Source organism: Cyanistes caeruleus, chromosome 2 (genome assembly GCF_971803275.1).
Source record: "Cyanistes caeruleus chromosome 2, bCyaCae1.hap1.1, whole genome shotgun sequence".
In the NCBI taxonomy this organism is placed as follows: domain Eukaryota; kingdom Metazoa; phylum Chordata; class Aves; order Passeriformes; family Paridae; genus Cyanistes; species Cyanistes caeruleus.
The window spans coordinates 69,281,555-69,308,285 of NC_141702.1; the positions used below are offsets into that span (position 1 = coordinate 69,281,555).

The 26,731-nt window shown below is 38.5% G+C and overlaps 1 protein-coding gene across 1 annotated transcript in view; it reads left to right on the plus strand.

The window, feature by feature from the left end:
• NID1 (nidogen 1) overlaps positions 1 to 26,731 on the plus strand; it is a 42,845-nt gene that overhangs the window by 12,590 nt on the left and 3,524 nt on the right. Inside the window, exons 7-18 of the mRNA XM_023923851.2 lie at positions 318 to 518; positions 2,338 to 2,583; positions 3,525 to 3,668; positions 4,741 to 4,869; positions 7,673 to 7,816; positions 8,557 to 8,679; positions 16,418 to 16,642; positions 17,272 to 17,444; positions 19,408 to 19,534; positions 23,492 to 23,663; positions 24,455 to 24,612; positions 25,944 to 26,067. Of these exons, the coding sequence (XP_023779619.2) occupies positions 318 to 518; positions 2,338 to 2,583; positions 3,525 to 3,668; positions 4,741 to 4,869; positions 7,673 to 7,816; positions 8,557 to 8,679; positions 16,418 to 16,642; positions 17,272 to 17,444; positions 19,408 to 19,534; positions 23,492 to 23,663; positions 24,455 to 24,612; positions 25,944 to 26,067 (1,966 nt within the window). The remainder of the gene's footprint in view (positions 1 to 317; positions 519 to 2,337; positions 2,584 to 3,524; positions 3,669 to 4,740; positions 4,870 to 7,672; positions 7,817 to 8,556; positions 8,680 to 16,417; positions 16,643 to 17,271; positions 17,445 to 19,407; positions 19,535 to 23,491; positions 23,664 to 24,454; positions 24,613 to 25,943; positions 26,068 to 26,731) is intronic.

The window sequence follows — 26,731 nt, forward strand, 5'->3', positions numbered from 1 at the left end:
ATGTCCTTTTAAATTGTAGGATAAGGCCTACTGCTATTAGCTTAGTCAGAACTTCTTTTTAAATTTAATAAAACCCTGCTGCCTCAGGTTTATTTGTGATTTATCATGTTCAGTGCTTTAAAAATTTGCTTGCAGTATCCAAGTATATTATCAGTATACCTCTGAAAGTTATTTCATTAGAAACACAAGACATTAGTAATTGTGCTACATCAAAACTTGCAGGCAATAGTAATTTTTATTTTATATACTAGAAGCAATATTTGGAATAGAAGGAGTCGGAAACCTCTATTAAGTTTAGTGTTTTACTCTTCCTTTAGGTGGTGAGTTTACACGGCAAACGGAAGTAACTTTTCTTCGTAACAATGAGAAGCTGGTTGTGAAGCAGAAGTTCAGTGGCATTGATGAGCATGGTCACCTTACCATCAGCACAGAAATGGAAGGCAGAATACCCGAGATCCCGCCTGGGGCATCAGTCCATATAGAGCCGTACACTGAACTCTACCACACTTCTAGCTCCGGTAAGATTTCATAAGAATGAAGGGATGAGAAGGTGCACAAAGCAGAGACTAAGACAATCCAAAGAACATTGTTTTATTCCCTTTCTAACAAGTGTATTTGACTTTTATAGAAAGTTGCTTTTTGTCTCTTAGGAAAAGGTTTCAAAAGAAGATGGATTTTGAGTGGGACAATGCAAATATTTCTAATCTTTTCACTGAAGAAATACAAGCTTAGCTTTCTCTGAACCGTTGATTGCAGCACACTCTCAATTTCCCTTTTTGCTGGCCTTTTTTTTACACTGTTGTTGGCAGTGTACAAGTTGCAAGTTTTGTCTGTAAGTTCACAGCCCTTTAGTAGGAGCTGTACTGGCATATAGCTTTTTATGGTAATGTCATTAAGTGAGCTGTGATCTTTGATGAGACTAAACCCATTATTTACACTATGTTTCATGTAAACTTAATTTCAATGACTCTGCAAGCATTTATCAGTATTATTTGAGCTGAATTTTAACAACCAACTAGAAAATTATCTCCCTTACCAGAAAATGAATTCTCTTACCAGTTTCCTACATTTTCTCTTCAGTACTCCTCTCTCTGCTCTCTCAATTCCTTTATCACAGATCCTAGGTTTCCCAAGAGAACCATTCTTCATTTGCTATTTACAGGGCAATCTTGTTTTGCTTACTTGCTTTGTTTTCCCCTTCCTGGATAAAATTACAGGCATTTCAATACAGAAAGTAAAGAAGTGAGGTTGGAGTGTTGCTGCTGGCCAGCCAGACCAGCTGTCAAAGAGCAATACAGGCAAAGCAGCCTGTGGTACACTCGTGTGCACATGAATACTGGAGAGACTTCTCTTTCCTCCAAGGGTGCACTTTTGGTTTCTAGAGACAGAAAATGGTGTGGTTACATCGTCACTGCCTTATATTCGCTAATGTCTGGGTTTGGTAGCCAGTGATGAACCCACTTGTGCTTTGCCTGTTGTCTTGGGCTGGGAGGAGGAGGAAGTGGAAGCAGCAGGAAGCTTCTGTTTCGTGCTGAACAGCTCGAGAATTTGGGCAGTGTCTGCTCTACAGAACATTTGCCTACTTGGCAGAAATGTCGTTCCCATGGAGGTAAAGTCAGAGGCTGGAAGGAGGTGTCCAGAGACTGGATTTGATTACCAGGACTCAAACAGCTGCAATTCTGCTATCCCATATCCCGTATCTAATGGACTTAGCAGAAATCCAGCTTTAGCCAGCTGTTGCAAGTGGATTGATATAGGTGTGTTCTGGTGTCCAAACTAAGAATAGTGGTGTTCTGAGGACCTTTCTGTTTGGTGGGAGGATCCACAAGCCCAGATCTTTTGAAGAGTTTTGTTCACAATTTTTCCCAATATAGAAAACTGTTGTGAAGCATACAGAAGCTCTCAGACATGCAGTTTCTGCACCCTCTGAAAATCCAAGGCTAATAGCCTGCAATGAACTAAAAGTGGGTGTACTTCAGGCTGGTGAGATGGCTGTTGTTCTTAGCTTGGAGATCCATTATATAAATCCAATTAAAGGAACCTCTGAGTTTGCTGAGTTTAATTTTCTTTTCATTACTTGGAAATCCACAAGGCAAAGTTAAATTTTTAAAAAAGTCAAAATAAATCAAATGGTTCATTTCTCAAAGCTGTGATACCTGAGAACAGAGTAAGCATATTAGTGCTTGCTCCTTTGCATGGAAATGCATCCACTTTCACAGTCTCTAGCCTTTGAAATTCCCATTTGCACTACACAGACTGCATCCCAAGTCTACAGACAGCATTTGACAGTGTGCTTTGATCTCTGCTCTGATCAGTGTGTTTGCTGTCATGTCGTAGTGATCACTTCATCATCCTCGAGGGAGTACACAGTGACAGAGCCAGAAAGAGATGGAGTTGCTTCCACGTACACGGGTGCCTATCAGTGGCGCCAGACCATCTCCTTTGACGAATGCATCCATGATGACTCCCCTCATTCTGCTCCTGCCACTCAGCAGCTCTCGGTGGACAGTGTGTTTGTCCTGTACAACAGAGACGAGCAGATCCTGCGATATGCCATGAGTAATTCCATTGGCCCCATCAGTGGTACGTATCAATTGCAAACTTTGCTTTTTCTCTTTGGTGAGCAATTAAGAGCAGTCATCCATTTTTGTTCAGCTTGCCCTAGCTGGGTGTTAATGAATTAAATGAATTAATTTTGTTATTTGGTGGCAGTCCAGATCCACCAGTGAAAGAGAGAAAAGGGACTGTTAAAAATTTGTATTTTTACTAGAGGGAGTCTTTAAGGGATGCTCTGTTCTTGAAATTCACGGGGGTTTATGTCTAATTCTTTGAAGTACTCTCAATACACCACCTAGAATCTATTCCCACCTGGATGAATGGAGTATGTTATGTATCTTTACCTAATTTGTAGTTCCTCTATTAATTTTTAAGGGGAGGGGCACATTATCAGAGAAGAGAGCAAATGAAGGGAAAGAGATTTACCATGGAGGAGTTTCTATAATTTATCTTGAAACTTGGCATTTTATCTTTGAATTGTAGGCTGCTTATGAAAGGTATTTTTTTGGATGAGCTCTCCAAGCTTGCACTATCATCAGAAAGAAAGCGAAGAGACAATTTGAAAATGCACACCAGATGAGCATAAAACCAGGCTGTGCTCACTTTTGTTTGTTACAAAATAAAGTTCTGCTAATTAAAATGAATAAACCAAACTGTTAAGAATAATGTTTTGAGCCTAGTGTCAGTGACTGGAAAATTAATTTTCTTTCTGTCTTGTTCTTTAGAGAGGTTTTTGTGGCTCTTTTTAAATTCAGTAGTCCTTTGTTCAAGTAACAAGGAATATCAGTGCTATTAAATACGTGTCCAAGATATCACCTGCATATCATCTGCATATCATCCTTTCTTCCTGATGCAAAAAAGTGTGTTTCCTTGTTTAATGTGTGTTATGAGCAACCTCCTTCCGGTCCTTAACTGGGTGCTATTGCTTGGACAGAGTCATCAAGGCTAAATATGGTCTCTCTTGCCAGATGGTTCTGCTGATATTAACCGGAATCCTTGCTACACTGGCACTCATAACTGTGACACCAACGCCATGTGCCGTCCAGGAACTGGGAATCGTTTCTTCTGTGAATGTTCAATTGGCTTCCGTGGAGATGGACATGTTTGTTACGGTATCAGAAGACTTCAATTCATTGCAAAATGAAAGCTTATGCAGAATTTATTTTCTTTGGTGTATATTGACCCTCAGGACTAGCCATTCCAGCAAAATGAACTGCCCTGAGAGGCTGGTTTTAAGGTTAGAAGGCTGCTGGGTGATGGATTTATCTCAATAATCAAAGCAAGCAAGTTTGACTGTCTTGAAGAGTATGTTTTCCTATCTTGCAAAACATCTTTCCCACCCAGTTCAGCTTTTTATAAAACATGTGGTAACTTTGTTGTGAGAAATTTACTGTAATGGAAGCTCTGGTTAAAATGAGTCAAGTAGGTTAAAAATTCTCAAGGGAGATGAGAAATAGGAAATGCACGTGTGGACAGAGCACAGATATGTGCCATTCAATGAAATCATATTTTTCATGATCTACTTTGAAAATACATTTCTGTTCAAAAAGTCTCATATTTCCCAGTTCTGCCTAGCTCTGTATTCCTAGTGCATTTGGGTTTTGCCTTGCAATCAGCACAAATACTGGTTTTCATGAAGTGAAAGTGTTTGTTAATGTAATGTGTCATTCCTATTACCTTAAAATGTTTTGGGGGTTTTTAAAACCCAAAGCACAACTCTCCTTCCACTGTAACCTTATAATCAACTTGCAAATGAAATCAACAGCATCACACTATCCCTTCCAGTCCTCTGATGCTGTGAGTTGGGCAGCAGTGGATTAGAGATGTGTATGGATGATGAAAGGGGAAGCCTTTCCTAGAGTTCATGCTCCCCCAGTAGTTATCATTGCTTCTGATCACCTAGGGCTGAATTTTCTTTGGCTCCTCTTTCCTCTGCAATTTTCTGTACCTACTCCATGATAGAACTCCTGGTTTGTTTTCTTCTTTTTGGTGCAGATTAGCTGAGGACACAGTTAGGTCAAAACTTATTTTCAGGTTATTAATAACTCTTGAGAGGTATGATCTATCCAAGCTGTGGCCTAAGTACAGAAGACTGCTATTAACCTAGAGTGCCCGAGTTTCTGTTTTCCTGGCATCTCTATTAAATGCATTTTTGTGATAACCAAGATCCTTTTAATACCCTAGATATTGATGAGTGTTCAGAGCAGCCAGGGCTGTGTGGCAGTAATGCAGACTGCAACAACCAGCCGGGAACCTACCGCTGCGAGTGTTTTGAGGGATACCAGTTTGCAGCAGATGGTCGGACTTGTGTTGGTAAGTTTCATGTTTCTTGAAAACGTTGCCCACCAGCCTTTGAGCAGTGATCCATCCCACAGGGACAGAAGACAGTGCTTCACAATCTGTGCTGATTTTTAATTTGAGTGGAAATCAGGAGTTTGTACTGCAGCTCATGATTACCAGGTTTTTCTGCATTTTCTAAGTGCCGTGCTTTCAGATTTTTTAGGAGTTTGTGTTTTGTTTCTTATGTCTAATCCAGAATTCAAATTATCAGATGAGGTTTCAGTTACAGATTCATCCCTTGGACAAGATAGTGCACAGTTCTAAACCAGTGTGTCTTGGCTATTGCTGACTTATTCTAAAGTGATAATTTATCATGATGAAAAGGAATTGTAGCTGCAGATCACTTCACTGTTAAAATCTCTACAATTTGGCTCTTAGCTCATTTCTAATGAATCATTAAATATAAAATTCAGTAGTTGTCACTGAAATAGTTTATTTTTCTGTAATTTAATTTCTTTTTTTCTGGAGGAAGCCTGAGTTAATCTGTATTTGCTAGACTAAGGTTGTCTAGGGATATCTTTTCCTGCTTTGCCCTGTTTTTCACTCAAGTTGTAGAAATTCCTTTTGGAAAAAGGACTCCACAAATGTAGATAGAAGAGGTATAATGACAACAAACAAAAGAGGAATAATGACTCTACCTCCAAAGCTGCAACTGTCAGGATAGGATGGAGATTAGGTTTTTTGATGGGTTTTTTTTTTTTTCCTTGTTAGAATTTTTATCTGTACCAACAAAACCTCTACACCCTCTTCCAGTATGGCTGGAAGCCTTATGCTTCCAGTACGGCTGGAAATTCCTCTTTGTTTTGGAAAGAAGTGATAACAACTGAGGATTTTTTGCTTCTGTTGTGACAGCTTTGTGGTGGAAGTTTAGCTACCCTTTGATCAGTTAATGCATCCAGGTTGCTGCTCATTATAGTCAAGACTGTTCTTCAGCAAAGACTGAGGAGTCTTCACCTTACAGCAGAGAGTTGCATTATTTTCCTTGCGTTTGTGACTTTGCATGCTGTGTATTGCACTCCATCAGAAGCCAAATTTCTCTGCTCCAGTAAGAATTACAATTCATGTCTGTTCCTTAAGTCACAGTGCACCCTAAGTCTCTTTGTTGCGGAACAGTCAGAAAAAGTAGCTCCTTCTACCAAGGCCACTGGAAGGGACAGGGTGAGATGTGGAAGAGCAGCTTTATGTTCCTTCTGTTACGTCCAACACTGCACTTTTGTGACTTGGACCTGAAAGGGAACATTCTTTGCTCCAGCCATGACCTCACCAGCTTCATTTTACCACTTTCCCATGAAGCTGATGTTCCACTTTTAGCAAGTGCCAAGTAATTCCTTGCCCAGCTTGAAGGATTTCAGTTTGATCCCTTCCTTCAGCCAGAACCAAATTGCATTTTTAAGGCTGAAGAGAGAAAAGATAAGCTCTAAGTTCCCAACAGATTGAAAATAAATGTTAATAAATGGTAATCTTTTCACAGTAGAGAGTCTTAAAACCTACAGAGAATTTGAACCCCAGAAGGGCAACAGCAACCCTCCATGCTTTTATGAGTTGCTCTGGGATACCAGTTCTGACTCAGCTTTTTTGGAACCAGCACTTTTTTTCATACCAGCTGTGTGATTCACTGGGTAGCTTTATAAGAGTTGTAAATAAATCTATTTGTAGGATGAGAAACAGAAAGGCCTGGGGACTCCCTTTGAGCTCAAACTCTTACCTTTCATATTTATAATACTGTACTTAATGAATTTCTTTTTAATCCAAAATTTACTTCATCAAATAAAGATATTAATGATTCTAACAATGATGTCATTTCCTCTAGAGAAACAGAAAAAAAAACTAATGTTTTCAGATATGGCAGATAGAAGATTTTTTATTTCCCTGCTGACACTGTGGTAGTTTCCAGCTGTGATGAAATGAACATTGTAGAGTCTTGTCTTGGCCCCCTGTCAAATCCTTGTCATAATTGTGTAAAGACAGCCTCAGTGTTACAGCAGCCTCTGCTAGAATAGCTGGAAGTCTGTTCTCAGGTGTACTCACTGGACACCCTATTTTCAGTCCCAAAATTTTTTGAGTATTTTACCTCTTCCTATTTCAAGTATCATGGTTTCCTTTGCTGTTCTCTGACATAACAGGTTAGGCAGAGCTCCAGCAACTTCCTGAAACAATTTATGTACAAAGTAGTGTGGTGCCTTCAGAGCCACAGCTGTCAACATGAGAGAGTTATGAAAAGCTGCAGGTGTGGTCCCAGATCTCTCCAGTAGTTGACAAATGTGTTTATCTCCAATTGAGTGAGTCACAGCTCCAGTTTGTTGCCAATTGACAGCAGCCCTGGGTCAGTTCTAGGTTATTGTAGCAGGTCTTCTAAATAATTCCCAGTGCAGTGAACTTGCCACTTAGCTAACATGTGAGGTAGCTCTATGAGATGCCTTACATTTCTTCATTCAGGACTACTTTTCATAAACAAAGCCAATATTGATATTAGGATCTGTCACTATGGTAGCCTTTCTGCCCCATTCAATATTAACAGGCCCCTGTGAGGTGCTGAGGACAGTCAATTCATTGTAAAGCATTAATAAGATTTAACAACACCAAAAGGGGAGATTTCAGGAGGAAAAAAAGAAAATAAATCCTAACTCCCAGAGCAAAAACCCCTCAGTTCCTTGTTTCCTTTCTCTTCTGCAATCTTTCACAGATGTTGTTCTAATGTATGAACTTACTATGAGGCTTAGACTATATGAAGGAATGTTCAGATTTTCATCTCCTCTCTTACACATTTAACCTGCAGCTGTGGAGTATGTGGTAAACCACTGCCAGAGGGGCACACACAACTGTGACATCCCTCAGCGTGCTCAGTGTGTGTACACCGGAGGGTCCGCCTACGTCTGCACGTGCCTCCCTGGCTTCTCCGGAGATGGGCGTGCCTGTGAGGGTGGGTAGCACCATTTATTGTGGGTAAAATAAAATATTATTTTATACTCCCATTGTGCTACTGGGCTGGTCTTTGCTGTGTCCTATACCTACTTATCATCTCAAGTAGGAAACTGCATAGTCTGAGTCCCTCAGGCAGGAATTGTTTTATTAAGCATTTCTTTTTTCCTCTTCTCACTTTTGAATTTACTCTTCAATGTTTGGTCTATAGAGGGTCCAAGATAAGTGCAGAAATTGCAGTAGTTGCACCTACAGACCTTTGTCTGCTGCAACTGTTTGCACTGTATTGTTTAAATCACTAAGGAGGTGAAACAAAATGCTCAGACTATGTAAAAAAATTTGCATTCATGTCAGTCTGAGTGCAGTGGGGGACCAGCTTTACCTAACTACATGTTGGGAACATGGCTAGCCAAGCTCTACTTCTCTTGCTATGTTAAGTCACTTCTTTGGGAAAAATGGACATATATGTCTAAAATACTGTGTGAGTTAATAATGTCTATTACCCTTTGGAATAGGAGAGCCCTGGGATACCTGAAACACCTAAAGAGCTGAACCTTAGCCCCTTTTTTTATCTCTCTTTCATTTCTGTACTAGATGTATTTCCAAAGAACTCTCTGTATGTCTAATCAGATACCCTAAAATAGGAGCCTGAAAATGTGGCAGGTTTGTACTTAATTTCATCACTGTGATTTGTCCATCAGAAGGAGAACAGTCACCTGAGACTGATCTTTTCTTTTACAGATGTAGATGAATGTCAACAGGGTCACTGTCATCCAGATGCTTTCTGCTACAACACTCCTGGGTCCTTCAGCTGCCGCTGCAAGGCAGGTTATCGTGGGGATGGTTTCCGATGTGTGTTAGGAGGTAAAATTCTATAGTTCTTGAAAATTGGACCAGAAATATAATTTGGGATTTGGAGGATATATATCTTAATTTAGTTTCCTTCTGAAACACAGTGCCTACTGCCATATTTGTGTCTTTATTCTTCTCAAGTCATTCAATTTTAGGACTTTACCAAGGTTGTGTCAAAACTGTATCTTTTTTTTTTTATGCTATCACTTTTTCATGATATCCTGTTCAGTGCCCCATTTTATGTTTTGTTTATTCTATCCTCAGCAGTTTTCAGCCCCAAGCTGATACTATCTTTTGAAGTTGCCTTGTGTAAAGATTTGACCACAGGGGTGATTTGGTTTGCATACTCAGTAATCACCATAAAATCTCTGGAATTGTTGGCAATGCAAATGAACTCAATATTTACAGGAGAAAAGTGAAAAATGATACCAAAGTCACGAGGCTCTTGTCTGTAGTGAGATCTAGATGCCCATGCCACATACAGCCTGTTGCCTAGAAAGACTACAGTGTCCAGCTGGCACTTGTTTCTGTGTTTATCCATCTTATTCTCTATTCAGGGGAAAGTTCTTTAACCTCACACTTTCGTTTCTCCATGGTACTTTGAGGCTTGAGGTTTAAAACTCATCTTGAAGGTATGGTAAAAAAAAAAAAAAAAGAGGAAGGAACATTGGAACATAAAGTATTCTTGTTATTTTATTTTAATTCAACATCATGGTAAGCCTATGGGACAGCACTCAGGTTTTGTAGATGGTGAATTTTTCATTCAGGAAATAAAGCCTAACTTCTCAGTTTATATTCAAATTCAATTCTTTTTCCTCTGAGATTCTTGCTGTTAGGCATTTCTCAATAGACTGAAACTCAAACTGTACAATCAAGAGTAACAAGAATATCCTAGGGCCAAAATGAAAGAAAAGGGTTTGGGTGTTTTGGCTGGGTTGTTTTGTTGGTTTTTTTTAATAGTGGAGGTGATTGCTTCAAAATGCTTGTGTGTGTGGCATGATATTACTACTTGAACCTTAATATTTTTATTTTGCCTCTATATTCCCTAATTCTGAATTTCTGACTTTTTTTACCCCCACAATTGGATGCTCAGCTTTTGAAACCAAAAGGCAAAGGATTGTACAGAGGAAAGAAAAAAAAAAAATAATCGCAAAGCTGATTCTAGTTTTAGATCATATTTACATGACACTTCACCATGTGCATTATGTAAAGTAATGCATTATGTAAAATCACCCAATGCTTGTAGATATTTATATCATAGGTAAATTTCAGAAGGTTTTGAAGTGTTTGATTCTGAGGCGTAGCTTTCACCACTTTGTCAGTCTTTTAATATATTTTTTAGCTAACATTTCATGCATGATTATCGTGTGTATTTTCATTTTAGTGCCAGATGAATGAGGAAATAACTGTTGTTTATGATCTGTGTCAAAATATTTGGCTAACTATCCAGCTGATAAAAACAAAATTATTTCTCCTAGAGGAGGAACTTGATGTGAATAACTTGAAGCAAATCAAACCTTAAAGCTTCCAGTTCTTCAGGCAGAATTGTAGTGGCAAAGACATTGCTTTCATGTCTGCCACATGCCCTTTGTAGATGAAACAGGTGGTTTGGTAGACTGATATTTGCAATCAACCAATTAACTTTGTTACAAGGACACAATTAATTTCTTCTGAGTATATGTGATGATTTACTTAAGTAGAGGGTTTTTTGTGTTATTCTTAACACCTTTTCTTATGCGGTGGTTAGTATCTACTAAATTGCTAAGCACGTGGTATTATTTTGTAGTAACTTTTGTAGCAACTTCTTCCCCCTTATCCTGTACGCTTCGTGTAACTTTCTGTGCTCAACACAATTGTGTCTTGAATGGGGATTTTTTCACGTCACAATTTTAACAGTAGTAACAAAACATTTTTAAAGGTTTTGTATCCACTGTTTTAGTGGGTAGAGATCTGCCAGGTTTTGTTAGTGTCCATACATGCCTCACTGATAATTTTTTTTAAACACGGTTTCATATTACCTGTAGAAGACAGGCTTTTAGAAATGTATCAATTACCTCTGCTAATTAAATGATCTGAGCAGTTAAAAAAAAATCTGAATAGATAAGAAGTCTCACTTTTGCTGAATTGTGATTGAAGTACAAAGTATCTGTGTTGCTCAGCTAGTCTGCAGCAATGGCAATGTTTACAACTGAGTGATTGCTCCCTTCTTAGAGTTAATAGAACAATAGCTGCCTTTGGGGTGTCATCTGTTACTAAAAGTTTAGTGCTTCTAGAATGGATAGATACATCAGTCAATCATTGCCAAGGACAGAAACAAACGATGCTTTCTGAAGCCTCACAAAAGTAGTTTAGTTTACTCTAGCACGATTTGTAAAGCTGCTTCAGAATGGAGATTGCAGAGGAAGCTGTATTGTATTCATCTATAATTAGAGTCCTTTTCTCCCCCTTTTTACCCACTAAGGTTTTGATCTAATAAGCCTCAATGTAGTAACTGAAGTTTTTCCTGGTTGTTAATAACATGGAAAGTTTCATTCATCCAAATACTCAGTTCTTTTTGCTGTTCTCTGTTCCAACCCATGTGTACAATTACTTGCTTGTTTGGTGTCTTTATGATTATATGAAACCTACTGTTAAATACCAATGGCAACTCTTGAAACAAGTAGACTAACAAGAAAAATGGATTTGAGTCACACACATGGGAATGTCTGCAGGAGTGAACTGGCAGGTTAATGAAAGAGTTAATGATGCTGGAATGTCCTGCTGCTCCCAGCCATTAAGAAAGTCTGTACTTCATTATTTCCTCACGCTTCATTTTTCCATTTCAAAAAAACCAGATGTCTGAGTGTTTCTACCCCTGCAGACCCCAGACACTGTTTACTAAACAGAAACAAGCCTGGATTCTTGGAACTAGGAGCTGTTAAGAGCTATTCTCTGATCATCTGTGTGCAACTGGTTTCACATGAGAAACACACTTACCAGGACAAAACTGTAAGTGAGGAATTACAAAGGAAAATAAAAGGACAAAGGAAAGCTTTTTCATTCGGGTTTTTAATTATTTTTTTTCTCCAACATCTGAGGACATCAATTAAAAATGCCAGTTTAAGTCTTTGAATAAGAGAAGTCCATACATCTTAGTTTCTCATTCTTTTACTCAGATTCCACCTTTTTTAAGAGAAGTCATAAATAATTTTTTACATTGCTGCTACAAGAGCAATCCTCTATGACTAAAAAATACTTTGAATATTTGTATATGGCTTTAGTTTGGTTTTTTCCAATCTGTTTCTTTCTTCACACATGTGAGAAATGTGTATGTGCATGTTTTTATCCTCATCTTTCCATATTCATGCTACTTCCATTTTCATTTTTATAAATTCCACAGTCTATTTCAGTCACTTTTAAAATCCAGATTTCTACTGGTAATTCATTAATCAACAGAAAAAAAAATGTTTAATACTCATCAAATACAAATTGCTCCTTCTGAAGAAGGATATACATCTAGCTGAAGTTCAGCATGCATCATTCTATGTATCTAGTCTGAATCGTATTGTGTTCTGCAGGACACAAATTCTTCATCGTGCCTTTGTTCTCTGTTCTGCTCTACAGCTTCTATCTTACAAGCATTTTTCTGTACACTCATTTCAATTTCTCACTGTTCTTTTGAACTGTGGTTGCCAGAGCTGGATGCAGTATTTCTTGAATCGACTCCCCAGACTCATATTCTTCTCTGTGCCTGTATATTCCCTGTGTATATGCTGAATTCTTTTTAATACCCTTTCACAATCCCTATAGCACTGAGCTGTGACCTGCTGATAGTTTTTTTGGGTTGTAGTTTCAAAGATTAGTCTATCTTTAGAGGTTTGTCTACACAGTTTATTCCAAGAAGTGTGACTTTACATTTACATCCTGTCCTTCTCATGTGGCCTGTTTCACTTCCACAAGTGATGCAACCTATGGTTGTATTATCTTCTCCCAGAAACCAAATGATGGAATTAAATTTCTTAATAGGGAAATTTAAAGGCAAGACTAATGGAAATAATGTAATATGTAATATGGGAATTTACTAAAGATACCACTACTTTGTGACATTTTACTTCTGACTCAAACTATTTCTTTCAGTTTTTAATTGTTTGACAAATTAAATGCAAATGAAAAACCATTTCAAAATTGATAAAGTCCTGTGGGCATAAATAGAGCACCATAGGAAAACACGAAGCTATTAGGTCAGTGTATTATCTTCAGCAGTCAAGCATCAACTGTACCAAAACCCAGTGAGGATGGGGTTTTATTTAATTTTACAGCAAATGCTGATTATTAATGTTTAAATGCATACACTGAAAAATACTGTAATCTGATCCTGCTGTTAATGAAAAGCTGATGTCACCCCTGCTTTTCTTCACCACCAACAATTACCAAGGTCCTGCTTTTACTAGTTGTTTCATCTCTGGCAGAATGAGCTAATCCTGGTGTATACCATTTTTATCATCATTGACATGATCATTTGTCTTGCCTTTCGATTGTGGGTTTCAAGAATGGCAAGAATCTCCTGAAAATCAGGGCTAGTTATCCCTGTATATGGAGCATTGAAACAGGCATGGCTTGTTTTCCATTTTCTACAATCAGGTGCAGTAGTAGATGCAACAGCACCATTACACCAGGTAGGTGTTATTTGCTCTTGGCACTACCAGTTGTATTTAATGGACTTTTCCTTCGTGCCAGCCATGAGACCAGAGAATTCTCCTAATGCTAATTGCTCTGTATCTTTGAAGAGTCTTGACTGGATGAAATACTACAGTATTTATGTTAAAGGCAGGCTCATTTAAAAAACACATTTAGGCTGCTGTAGTGAAGGAAATTTACACTCTCTTAGGTTTGTGTCTGGATGCTGGCTTACAAAGTAGCCCTTGTGCTATCTGAAAATGTGCCCTTTCTTGTTACCCACTTTGTCTAGCTTGTGCTGTTAGCTTATCAAGGCAGGAAATGTGCTTTATTTGTTGTGTCCATCTCATCTTTCAAACTCTGTCGTAGCTAGACTAATTTCAGAGAGTTAATTATTGCAGTTTTAAACCTGCAAAATCAGAGCATCTTCTCCTAACCCCACTGAGTATAAGGCTTGTATAAGCAGTGTAAGCAGACTATTTATTCCAACCCACTGTCGTCTGTATCCAAGATCATTGTGCCTTCATTGTTGCACAAGCTACACTGGACTGGCTTTCAACTCATGCTTCTTTAGGTGCTTCCCAACTCTAAACATAGTAATCCTAGCCATGATTCAGAGGTAAGGAATGAAAAATGAGAATGGATTCTGAGTGTTTAGTTGAACTATCCTTTCATTTAGTCACTTATAACTGGTTTATAAATTGTAATATTGGTTAAATTCATATTAGGGAGGCAAAACAAAATGTTGAAAGACAGGTTAAAATTACTGAGTCAGTACAGATGAACTTGGTAACCCTGGCTATATTTCTTTTCAGAATGTCTGTTTAACATAGATTACTTATTGTACTTGATACTATTAATAAAGTGATTATTAATGTAAGTGATTTTCATGAGCAAAGAAATAGTAAAATACACAATTATTCCTAAAAGTGAGTGACAATAGGATATTTGCATATACTTTTATGCAAGTAAAAATTCAGCATTGATGGATTTTTAGGAAGAACCAATCATATGCTCTGCCTTCTAGAAATTCAGTACTAATTTTGAAATTATTTTTTTTTACAAGTCTCTTGACTTTAGTGCTGTTAAGTGCATATGCAGACCATTTGTGAGACTGGTCTTGAACACTGCAAGATAAGTTCTCTTTAAAAATACTATCAGAATTCCTGAGTAAAATCTGCAGATATTAATGTGAACATTGTCTTGAAATTTGAACAGATATTGATATTTCAAGTCACCAGCAACACCAACATATTTTATGTGTAACCACTGGCTCCTATCTGGGAGTGTATACACCCTCCTTTCCATAATTCATATAAGATATTGATTTAAAAATTGTAACATGTTGGAATATACCCTGTTTTTATGAGTTTCCAATGTGAAGGAGAAAAGGAACAGTTTCTACTTTTGTTTTTATATCCTACTGAGGAGGAGTTAATGTTTCTCAAAGCTGATAGGAATGCAACTATGAATTTTTTCTGCACTGGACAAAAATGTGCGTGGGGGGTAGTTTATCAATACTCTGTGTTCCCCCTGCTTTCTCCTATGAGTAGTGCCTATAATGAGAGTTTAGAATAAAAAACCCCGTGTCAAAACCATCTGTTTACTGAAATCAACATTTCTTTTACCTGCATATTGCATAGGACACTGAATACATGAAAACAAAATCTGAGACAGATAATGAGGCTTTTCCACAGGGCCTGGTTTTGTAGGTTGATTCAAGGCTCTCCACCACCCACATTAAAACCAATGCCAAATATTTCAGTTGTTCAGTGAGCTGTTCTCCAGTCATTTATATTTCTCTAATTATGTCCAGGTGCATGAAACTTGTCCAAAGCTTTTGCTTGCATAACTAGTTTAAATATTAATAAAAACCTCGCTTCTTTTTTACAGAACATAGATTTACACAACAGTCTGGAGATGCATGGGATTAGCTTTTTGCTCAGCTGGGGTCAGTCTAGTCTGAGCCACACAGAACTAATCCTGTCCATCAGGCAGTGTGAAAACAAGGAAAGGAAAAAATGGAAATGTAATGTTAAAGACTCTTCAGCAGACAGTTTGCACTAAGTATTTCTAAATGTCTGTAGAAATCATTGACAGGGAAAAGATACTTTCCCTTAATTACATCTTTCTCTCTCAGGAATCCCAAGTGTATAGAAAAAGCCAGATTTCTTTGTCTGGAGAAGGAAATATATTATTTTTATTGTATTCTTTTAATTTCATTATGTTGTTTGGCTTCTAGAAGATATATTGATGCAGATGGCTTTCCCTACTGCATGATAGGTAATTAGAAGGTGTAAATTTTAGTTCAGACTATTTTGTAAAATTGAAACTTAAAGAGCCAGATCCCTGAATGTCCTGATCTGACATCTGAAAAGTTTATTTCCTCTGTAGTCTCTGCAGTAATAAAAATATGCATGTTGTGTAGCCAATGCATATGGTATGTTTCTCTGTGCTTCACCAGGGAGTGGCCAGCCTGTCCCTCCAATTCATTTCTTCAATCAAATGAATGCTCATACTTCATAACTGAACTTTAAAAACCTAATATATATCATAGCAATGAGTTGCTTCACTTCCTAAGATCTGTTGAGAATTTGGCATCTGTCTCATGTTGTGGTTTTCTCTTGTGGCTTTGAAGGGAATCTCGACTTTTCGTGTTACAAAAAAACCTTCAGCCACTGTAGGGTCACATTTTGAGGCCCATGGATAACTGCCAATGAGTAGACATCAGGGTCAAAAGTCATACAGAATGTTCTTGCTCATCTGCTTCAAGGACAACAACCATGATTTCCAGCTTCTGTTTATGACACTTCAATGAAGGAAGATGCAGGGGACCTGTTTGCTCTTTTTTAAACTAGGCAGTAAAAGATAAAATAAGTTTAAGGCAAATGTGTCACATTTACAAAGGACAGACTTGTTGAAGCTGTTCTGAAGTCACATGCCTTCAAGATTTGTAACAGTGTCATGTTTCACTAGAGGTAAGAATTTTTGTGTATAGGTGGTCAGCGTATGTTAACTGTTAATGGACTGTAGTTATTAGCTAAATCAGAAATATTCACTGTGGTTTGTTCTGTTCTGTTGTTTTTTATCCCAGAAGTAGAAAAGACCAAATGCCAGCATGAACGCGAAGTAGCCCTTGGCAGTGGAGGTGCTTTCTTCCCAAGGGATGTAAGAGTTGCTCACTTCATTCCCCAGTGTGATGAGCATGGGAATTACTTGCCCACTCAGTGCCATGCTGGCAGTGGATATTGTTGGTGTGTGGACAGGGATGGAAATGAGATTGATGGCACCAGAAGCGGTCCAGGAGTTCGACCACCATGTAAGTGGCTGAAGCAGTTGTTTCTTTTGAGTATCTCTCCATCTGAGTGCATTATCTCCCAAATGTGGGGCTTAGTCCTTCCCTGAGATATAGCAGTGACTTGGAGCAATGCAGATTTCTGCTGTCCCAGTGGTGGTATGTCTCATACCCTTCAGTGATCCCAACATACACTTTTCCTTCAGCTAGGCCATCAGGACAGCTGTGGTAAGCTGGTAAACAAGAAGATTTTCTAGTTTCTTCCTTGCCTTGAAATGGTGAGAGGCCCGGATAGTCTCTGCCCTCTGGGAGCTGTAATAGCTGACTTGCCTCAGGAAATGAAGGATGTTCCTTCCTACGTCTTGGTCACTTCAGCTGCAAAAAAAAGATAGATTTTTCTAAACATTTAGAGCAAAGAGCAATTACAGAGCATGAAACATGAAAAGACCCATTATGTCAATTGCTCCTTCTCTGTCAGCCAAGGGGAAAATTTCAGAAGCTTTCTGCATCTGATTATAGTTATTAATGTCTGCTTATAGGGCTGTTTCCTTCTAAGAAGTCTGACTGTAATTGTGTCTCTGCAAGTAATAAGGAGCCTTGTTGTGCTGTACAAGCTAATTTTTCCCCCATCTGTTTCCTTCTCTATTAACAAGGTCTGAGCACAGCCGCTCCTCCTGTTGTTATTGGGCCCTCTGTTCGACCAGACACGGTACCTCTGCCGCCGGGAACACACTTGCTTTTTGCCCAAAGCGGTAAAATTGAACATGTTCCACTAGAGGGAAACAGTATGAAGAAAAATGGTGCAAAAGCACTCTTGCATATTCCAGTAAGTAGTTTACTATACTAAGTCCATGTTTTTTAGAAGATTCTTGATCAGAGATGAAAGCTACTATTTGTTGACATACCTCAATAATTTAAGTTGAAAACACAATTTTTACTCTTCATTAAAATCTCGGTATCCCATCAATTTGTTAGTGAAGATTCCTGACCTGATTAGTAAAAAATCTTTAAACCAAAGATATAGAAAAAATTATTATTTCCTTTTAAAGAATAGCTCACAATAAATCACAAGACAAAAATCTAATCTCACATGCCTCCAGCAGCTCTTCATATAAACTCCTCTCTATTCACACTTCTATTGACTTTCTGACTCTGGTATAAAAGTTTAGGAGACCTCTGATAGCTGTAGGTGGTGAGGCCCTTTTTTCCATTCCTACTCCCTTAAAGTTTTTTCTGAAGTCTTAATCTACTCCTGTTTTTTTCAGTCAGTTGTCTCTACTTCTTGGCTGCCCATATATTTTTCTTTCTTCTTTTTTTCTGTTTCCTTCCCCATGCGTAAGCCCGGTGGGTGGTAGATCTTTTTCCCATGCTTCTTACTACTGTCTTGAGAATCCTTTTTTCCTAGAAAATGAATTCCTGATGCTGAGAACCTCTCTTTTCTACCACCTGTGTCACATACCAGGCCTTTTCACTGGCAGTTTCATCACATTCGTTTTGTCCAAGGCCTAGGAATTCTGTTTTCATTCCAGTGTTACTTTATTTCTAATGGATGGCAATATCAAGTAGCATGCTGATCTCTCTTTTTATATATATATATGTACATACCTATTATACTGAGTATAATCAAATCAAATACTGGCTAAATTACACAGATTCACTTCATCAAATAAATTTCTGTGATGTAAGGGCAAAATCAAGGTTTTGTCCCTTATGTAAAGTTCTGCTGCAATAATATAAAAAAAAGTAAAATGCTGTATAAAAAATGGTGTAATAAGGTTGAAGGTGACATGATTCTGAATACTTGTCACCTAGTCTCATTATTTACTTGATCTAACTTAAATTAATCAGTTAGAAGTATCTTGAGGAAAGAACTTCCAAAAGATAAGATGCAATTCTTTCTTGGAACTTTCAATTAAAAGGAAACTTTCAGTCTCTGCTAGCATTGTTGACTTTGTGTTGTCTGTGTTGTGCATTTGCAATGGTACCAGATGTGTTTAGATTGTTTTGCAACCCACAGGACGATGAATAAGTGCATCTGTTTTAATTCACAGGTTTGTAACATCTTTCTAAGAAGCTGTGTTGCAAAAGCAGCAACAGTGACAGACTTAGGAATCCATCTGCAGCTGCTGCTTTACTGTGACATTCTCTTTGATTTGTCTGGAGGAGGGAGTTTGAACTCTAAACTCAAACTCTAGTCCTATCTTCTTTCTGCCTGAAAAATTACATATAAATGTTTCTTGTAGCTGAGAATACTCCTTCCACTGCAATGATTTATGTAGTTTAAGCTAACTTTTATTTTAAAACCTTACTTTGCTAGAACTTTCTAGAGTCAAATGGTGCTATGTAGGAAGTGCAGCCATAATGCATGACTTGGTTAGTGCAAGTCAGATTTGGTAGAAGTCATTATTCCACCTTATAGGGAAAGAATGGGAGGAAAAAGGTACATGAAGGAGGGACACAGTAAAATGTCAACATGGACTTTCTTTAGATGGCTATGCAGGTGAAGCTGTACAAGTCAGACTGTTCAGTACTAGTGTCTCCAATGCTTCTTTGAAATAATGGTGAATGATGTCTGCTAGTTTAAAGGGACTTTTAACAGGAAGTATTTTCCTAAGATATTTGACAATGACTGTTGCCCGATGATTTTCTTGGCCTCTCCTCCCCATTTCCCACCTTTCCTCAAGGATTTTTTTTTTCCACTGGCTTGAGACTTAAAAGTATCATTTAATGCTGCTGATGAGTAACTTTTGTTCAGCCTAAGCTGATCTAACTTGCCTGTTGTCCAACAGGACAGAGTTGTTATTGGAGTTGCTTATGACTGCGTGGACAAGATGGTTTATTGGACAGACATCAGCGGCCCTTCGATCAGCAGGGCCAGCCTGCATGGTGGGGAGCCAACAGCCATAATCAGAACAGGTAACAGCCCAAAATTCTTTCTCTTGCTATTCCCTAGGGTTGGTATTAGACTTGAATTTGGTAATATGTACTTCCTAGGTGTTGCCTGAGCTGACTAAGAGTTGTGTTTATACATTAACATGGAATACCATCAGAGGGTGTCTTTGATTTTTGTATCTGGCAAGGCAGGTAGGTGCTGGATAGCTGAGATTTTGTTAAATGTAGTGTTTTTTTCTCTCATGAACTCTGCCTGTCAGCTGAAAGGACTGGTGAGCATGGAGGCTGAAGAGAACTGCTTGGCTTGGGGATCAAACAGCTGAAATGCTTTTAGAAACTATTTCAGCTGTGATTTTCCCATACCTGCTACTCAAGTTGGCAGTTGTAACATGGAAACTGAGTAAAGCCACCTTGTTTGGTTTTTACCCTTCATAGTTGTTCAAGGATTTGAGAATTAGACTAGAGGGTATTGTGGAGTTTGTGCTCATCCAGTTTGTATCTTGTTCTTACATTCTTTCCACTAAGACTGCTGCTCACTGCAGTCCATGTTAATTTTCATTAGAAAGGTTAAGTACAAGCCCGTGCATCTTGGATGATAAACTGTTTTATTGAGTGGAAAGGGCTAAGGGGAAGGACAGGTTTAGAGAACAAAGTGAATGGTTGGGGAAGGTGTCATTAAAAAAAAGCAACAGCAAAAGTAGCTGGAGGCACATTTTAAATACCAGTGTCCTCAAGATCCTAGAACACCTGTGAAGTCAAGATACTGGAAGAGGTCACCTTTGCTTTGAATCCTTTGCAGTCATTGTTACAAAAACTTAAGAAATTATTTTAGAAAAATGATCAGCCAGTTATAAAACTCTACAATAAATTTGGTTTTGTTTTCTTTGGATGTGTAGAGAATTGCTGCCTGGATTTTGTGCTTTGGAACAGTCAGTTTGTAAGACTCCATCCAGGCTCTTAGGGACAGCATATATGTGGAGGTGGCTTGGATCCTACCATTGTCCTAGGAAGGAAAAAGGGAGAGCTTAAGGACATCCCTAACCATTACAGCAGTTATGGAGCTTCATATTTCTATACCACTTAATGTCTGAGGTATTTTGTAAGGCTTCTTTCTCTATCCCAACATATTTAATATAAAAGCAACTCTAACCTGCACTGCAATCCTGTGCTTGCCTGTGCAGCTTAGAAACTGCAGGGAAAAGATTTTTGCTTTGCACTATAAATGATTTTTTTTCAGAATCTGCACTTCTAAAGATGGAGGAAATTACTATTGCTTTATAATATATATAATTTTATATGGATATAAAATAAAACATATAGAAATATTTTATCTATGCTTTATATAAAAAACTCTATGTCTGTTTAATGAGAGTATTCATAGGCATTTAAATTCTTGCAGTGTATAAAATGTTGGAAAATTATTTGTGAAGGCTTTCAGTTAAATTTGATTGATTATTTAAGGTAATTCAAAATGCTTCAATGCCACATGGAAACTTCACCAGTTTTATCTGCTATATAAAATATTGTATGTATGAAGCTTTCTCACAAATTCTGTTGTTCTGCTGGTTGCATAGGATGTGAATGCTTTTCCTGAAGAGACTGGGAGAGATGTTGCACTTTACTTTTTGTACATTAATGGGCATTTCAATAAGGATTCAGATCAAAATAATATTTAATATTCAGCATTCAAATTGATATCGTCTATGCAGGCCAAAACTGAAACTTTCAAATTTCATGAAATAGGAAAATGCCTCCCCTTCAGAAGACACATGAGATTTTTTTTGTTTTGTTTTGATCTTTGCCTTCCTCCTCCTGTGAGCTCCAGCTGCTTTCTTCAGTTCATGCATATTTTTGTGGAATGTACTACATTTTTGGTTGGGTTTTTTTTAAAGCTCTTGTGATCTGAGTTGTGCTGCTTTGCAGAAACACTATTTAATTGTGGAGCCCCATCCAGATCTCCTTTATCCCTGCAGCTGTATAGGCTGTGGAGGCTTTCTCAGCTCTGCAGCTGGTTAGGAAAGAGAGCTTTCCTCTGCTGTAATTGCTTGAAGTCCCATCAGCTGTGCGTGTCTGTACAAACCTGCTCTCAGGGACAGAGCCTGTGACTGTACCAGGCTTGATGACAATATAGCAGGAACACATTTGTGCCTCTGGAAAGACTGGTGATAAATGAAGCCTTTAAATATTCCCTTACCCCTCCCCCCATGGGGGATAGTTTTTTCTGGCTCAACCACACAGAAGGAACATTTACTTTTTAGACTTCTATAAATCTCCTAACATACAGCTGACATAAGGAAATTGAAACAAGGAAACTAGTCAGGGAGCAGGAACTCCTGAGGATCAGTGACAGCAAATCTTTTGCCTGCTGCTGTCTTCTGTTTCCTAAAAGAGTCTGGGAGCTCCTCCAGAACATTTAGTCGGTAACCTTCTGATCCCAGAGACTGGGGACTGCTGCCACCATCACCTCAAAATGTGGCCACCCTCAGTAGACTCTGCCATTAGCAAGGAAAGAAGTAGGAACATTTGAGGGTCTGAAGTAAATGTGAGGTGGTTTCTTACAGCTGACGGGTCTAACTCCACAGAAGCATTTAGAGAAATAAAGGAGTAATGTGAAGTCAGTATAACTGAGTCAAAGTGTGCCCAAAAGCCCTCAGAAGGAGTAAAGAAATGCTTGACATTTACTTAACATTTACTTTCTTGCCCACCACCCCTTCCCTCTGGCCATGATCTGTGAGTCAGAAACAATAAGACGCTTCTTGCTTGTTCCTTTCCACCTCTTCAACAATTCATATAAATCTAAAATGTCATGTGTGCAGATGAAGTGGTAAGTGTAATCCATATGAGTGGGAGAGCAGAGGATGTCTGAACTATTGTGCAACTGTGATTCACAGCAACATCACAGTAGCAAAGTCTAGAGAGCCCTACCCAAAGTTCTGTGCCAAATGCCTTTTCTCCAGAAAGGTTGCTTGTGTCACATAATGTTTGTTTAATGGCTGTCAGTGAATAAACTTCAGAATTAAGGCTAGCAGGCCACATTCTATTCGATGAGTGGATCAGCATTTGAAAGGTGTTTTTTTTCAACAGCTGGCTGGTGTAAAGGGTCATTTCCCCTCCTTTGAGGAGTAACCATGTACAATTCTTTTCTTTTGGAACTGAAATTGAACCAAAATAATTTATTTATTTTTTACTTGTCTTTGAGTTCCTTAAATTCCACATGGCCTGCCTGCTTTTTTTCAATGGAACCTTGAAAAAAACAGAGCAGTTTCTCATAGTGGCTGAATTAAACTTTATAAATTTTTTCTACATCCTGCATCCAAGTTAGAAATTACTAATGCTAGAGCAGTAAGGTCATTATCTGCTATTTCCTGTTGCTTTTGGAACAACTAACTGTCCAAGAAAAGCTGTGTGCATACAGTGCTAAAATGTGTTCCAAAAAGAATATCTCTGCAAAAACAAAGAACTGGATCTAGATTGCATCAGTTACTTAATGTAATTGTGTCGAGTGTTTAGAGTTTGAATTTGCTTAATTGTTGCATCAGGTAAACTTAGCACAAATTCAGTTTTCAGAGATGTGCCATGTATGCCAGTACTAAAGAAGGAGAAATATTAAGGGTTATAAAATTCATTCGATGGCCTTCTAAGGATGGTAGAATAAGATTTTGACACTACCTGCTGTTCCTTTCTCTGTTATCAACTCTTTCTGTGTTTGCCTCTTCAAGTACAGTTTCTGTGTGCAGCAAGTTTGTTTCATATGGAACTTTTCATTTTAGGTCTTTATGAGAGTTCTGAGTATTTAAACTTTAAGGTAAAATGCATGTTCCTCTTCCAAGTGGTAAGTAAAAAGCAAAAGTAGCTTTTGCTGGACCACAGCCAGAACACTGAAGAAAACTTATCTCTGTTAAAGGTTATCCTTATGAGGCTGACACAGTGTATTGGGAATAAGTATAATACCTAGTAATGTTTTCCTCTGTTCTCCCACAGACTTGGGAAGCCCTGAAGGGATAGCTGTAGATCATCTAGGTCGCAACATCTTCTGGACTGACTCTCAGCTGGATAGAATAGAAGTGGCCAGGCTGGACGGGCGCCAGCGTCGCATCCTTTTTGACACTGGCTTGGTGAACCCCAGAGCAATTGTTGTGGATCCTGTGAGAGGGTATGGATGTGTTGTCAAGAAACCTGTGCAAAGCTTGATTTTATTTATCTGATTATTTAATGGACTGAGGAGACACCTGTGTTCCATGCGGAACCCCACTGATGGAGTAGGGTTCTGGGTTCAGGTCAAGCATCATGGACTTCCTTCTTATAGTAAATCGTGTGTGTGTTAGGGAGTAAGCAACAAAGGTGCCATTGAGGGGCCATGCATATTCACAGGCACAGAATGTACATCCAAGGAAAAAAACCCTACCACTGAAAACTGGCTATTAATAGTAAAATGTCAGAGTTAATGGTCCTCTCTGGGGATCTCTGCTGAGGATTAACTACTCTGATTCCATTGTGTGTTACTTATTTGGTACACTGAAAAGAAAAATATTGTTTCAAATGGGTCCCAAATGTATGCCAAATAGTCTTGCTTTAGCCTGAGCAGACATGATAGGAAGTGAGACAGAAGAACTCAAAATGTAGATGTACATTTTGAATGGCCCTCAGAACCGTTGCAGTATGGGTCTTTTTGGCTGGCATTTTGATCATAAGCTAAACAATGGGAGCAAAGCATTTCTTCTTATGTCTGTTCTATGCTTGCTCCTTTTGTTTTTAATGAAAGCATATTTGCTACATTTTTACTACACCTTTTTGACTTCTATATCGAAGTGCAATATGGCCCTTCTTATTTATTTAAATGATTTAGGGGCTCTGTGTTACTTTTGTGTTCTTAGCATTTTCTTAACTACACCAATTTTTGAGATTAGTCCTTGTCTTAACTCTAGCCTTTTTCTTCTTCCTAAGAAACTTGTACTGGACTGACTGGAACAGAGAAGCTCCTAAAATTGAAACTTCATACATGGATGGCACAAACAGAAGAATTCTTGTTAAAGATGATCTTGGGTTACCAAATGGACTGACATTTGATCCTTATTCCTCAATGCTGTGCTGGGTAGATGCAGGTAAAGGGGGGCTAAAATATATCTTCATAATAGTAGCAGTGTAAACATGTCCAGTCCTGGAATTATGCACAGCCATAGCTTTTGGCTTTAATGATTTATTCATTGCTATTCACATGGGACTATGCAAGCTGAATGATTTCAATTCTGACCACAAAACTTTCTAGGAATGCAACAGATCTATGTCTGTGTGTCTTATATGTGGCTATATTCTTAGGTAGTGCCTAGGACTTTGTAGAAGTTGTTAGTCTAAGACTAGGGGAAAACCACAGATTTTTCTAATCTGCCTTACAGAATGCCATCCTGACACTATTGTTTTAAGGCCTGTACCCTGAGGCCAAGTCTGGTTTATATTTGACTGAAGCAAGTCTTGAAAAAGCAATGCACCCAAAAGATCAAGGGATTAAAGTTCTGCCACAAACCCATTGTTAGTTTTGTGACAGTGTCTTAGCAGTGGGTGGAGAAGAAGTGTACTTTTAATTCTCATTTACTTTTTATCTTTTGGCATCTTGCTGTCTTTCACCATGTAGAGTCTTTGCAGGGATGTCTTCCTGTGGAAGTGCTTTCACACTTCAAGTCACCTTTCAAATTTTTTTGACTGGATATTTATTTTACTGAATAAACTAAAATGCTCTCTTTTTCACTGTAAAACACTTTCTCCAACCTTCAAATGTATCTCCTTCTGCTATCTCTAGTTACTTTCTCTCTTTTCCTTTCTTGTTCTCACATTTGCATCTTCTCTTTTTTTGTCTAATTCTGAAACACATTACTTAGGAAAAACCTGCAGGTGTTTCCATTTATTAGCAGTGTTCCCAGCCTGCAGTGGCTTTGCAGCTAGACCTTTTTGCACCCTATTGGCATCTAGGAGTTAGATGTTCTTCCCGCAGTCTCACCTTCATGGCCCAACCCAGCAAACACTTCAGAAACATGCTCACCAAGCAAACTTTGCAAAAATGTCTTCCAGAGGTGGAACCAGTTAACAGCTGAAGTACCCCTCCAGAATGGAGGAGGCCTTCTGTCAGGTTCCACACCAACCCGAGGATTCTGGAATCCATAGCAGGAATCTCAGCTTGTGAGCATTGGCCATGGCTGCTTGGGACATCTGTGTTTCTTTAACTTCAGTGTTGTGCTGAGTAGCATTAACACCGGAGTATTTATCCATTTGATTTTTGGCACGTGCACACATGTGACATGGAGGAAGGCTTTGACTAAGCAGCACACTGAAAGATTTCCAGGACCTTCCACCCTCTACATGCTTGTGTTTTTGTGCCTTTCATCCCTGATGAGAGCTCTCTTGTTCTGATTCAAAGGCTTAATTGTTTCACTACATCCAGGTACCAAGAGGCTGGAATGCATGAACCCTAATCAGCATGGTCGACGAAAGATTGTTGAAGGGATTCAGTATCCTTTTGGTGTCACAAGCTATGGGAAGAATTTGTACTATACAGACTGGAGAAGGTATCTTATCTGCTAGAGAAATTATGGAGTACTTTTATCATTTTTTTCTCCCCGGTAGAAACTGAAGTATATATTGCATTTCTCATGCCTGACCTCTCACACATTCCTGTTTTGTTGCTTTCTTGGCAATAGCTGATGCAGGGTGGAGTGGATATGTAGAGTTGACCTATTGATGCTGCCAGTTAACTGAGTTTTCACTTTTTAGCATAGTGATTTGTCCTAGAAGAAAATGCTTTTAACACTGAACATTCTTGGGAAAGGAGTGGGCAGTAACTTGTTTCTCTATAGCAGCTGCATTGTAGAGGGCAGACATTCATCACTCTTGGCTTTCTATGCCCTATATTATATGAATGTTCAATCAAAAATAAGGGGGGAAAAAAAAGTGTTCACTATCTTGATGACACTCTCTTTATTGCAAGTACTCTAAAATGTTGCCATATGATCAACACTTAGAGGTTTACTTTAACTTCTGGAGAAAAAAATCCAGTCCCTGCATTTTAAAACAAATATTTTTAGTTGATGTAAATGGTTTTATGGGCTCTATCAGCAAACTCTTACCTAAATGCCTCTATCAATTGCAGCAGCAGTAGCTATTCTTTTGGTTTTGTTTTAGTTTATTGACTGGTTGGTTGCAGCTTTTGTTGGGTTTTGGGGGGGCTTTTTG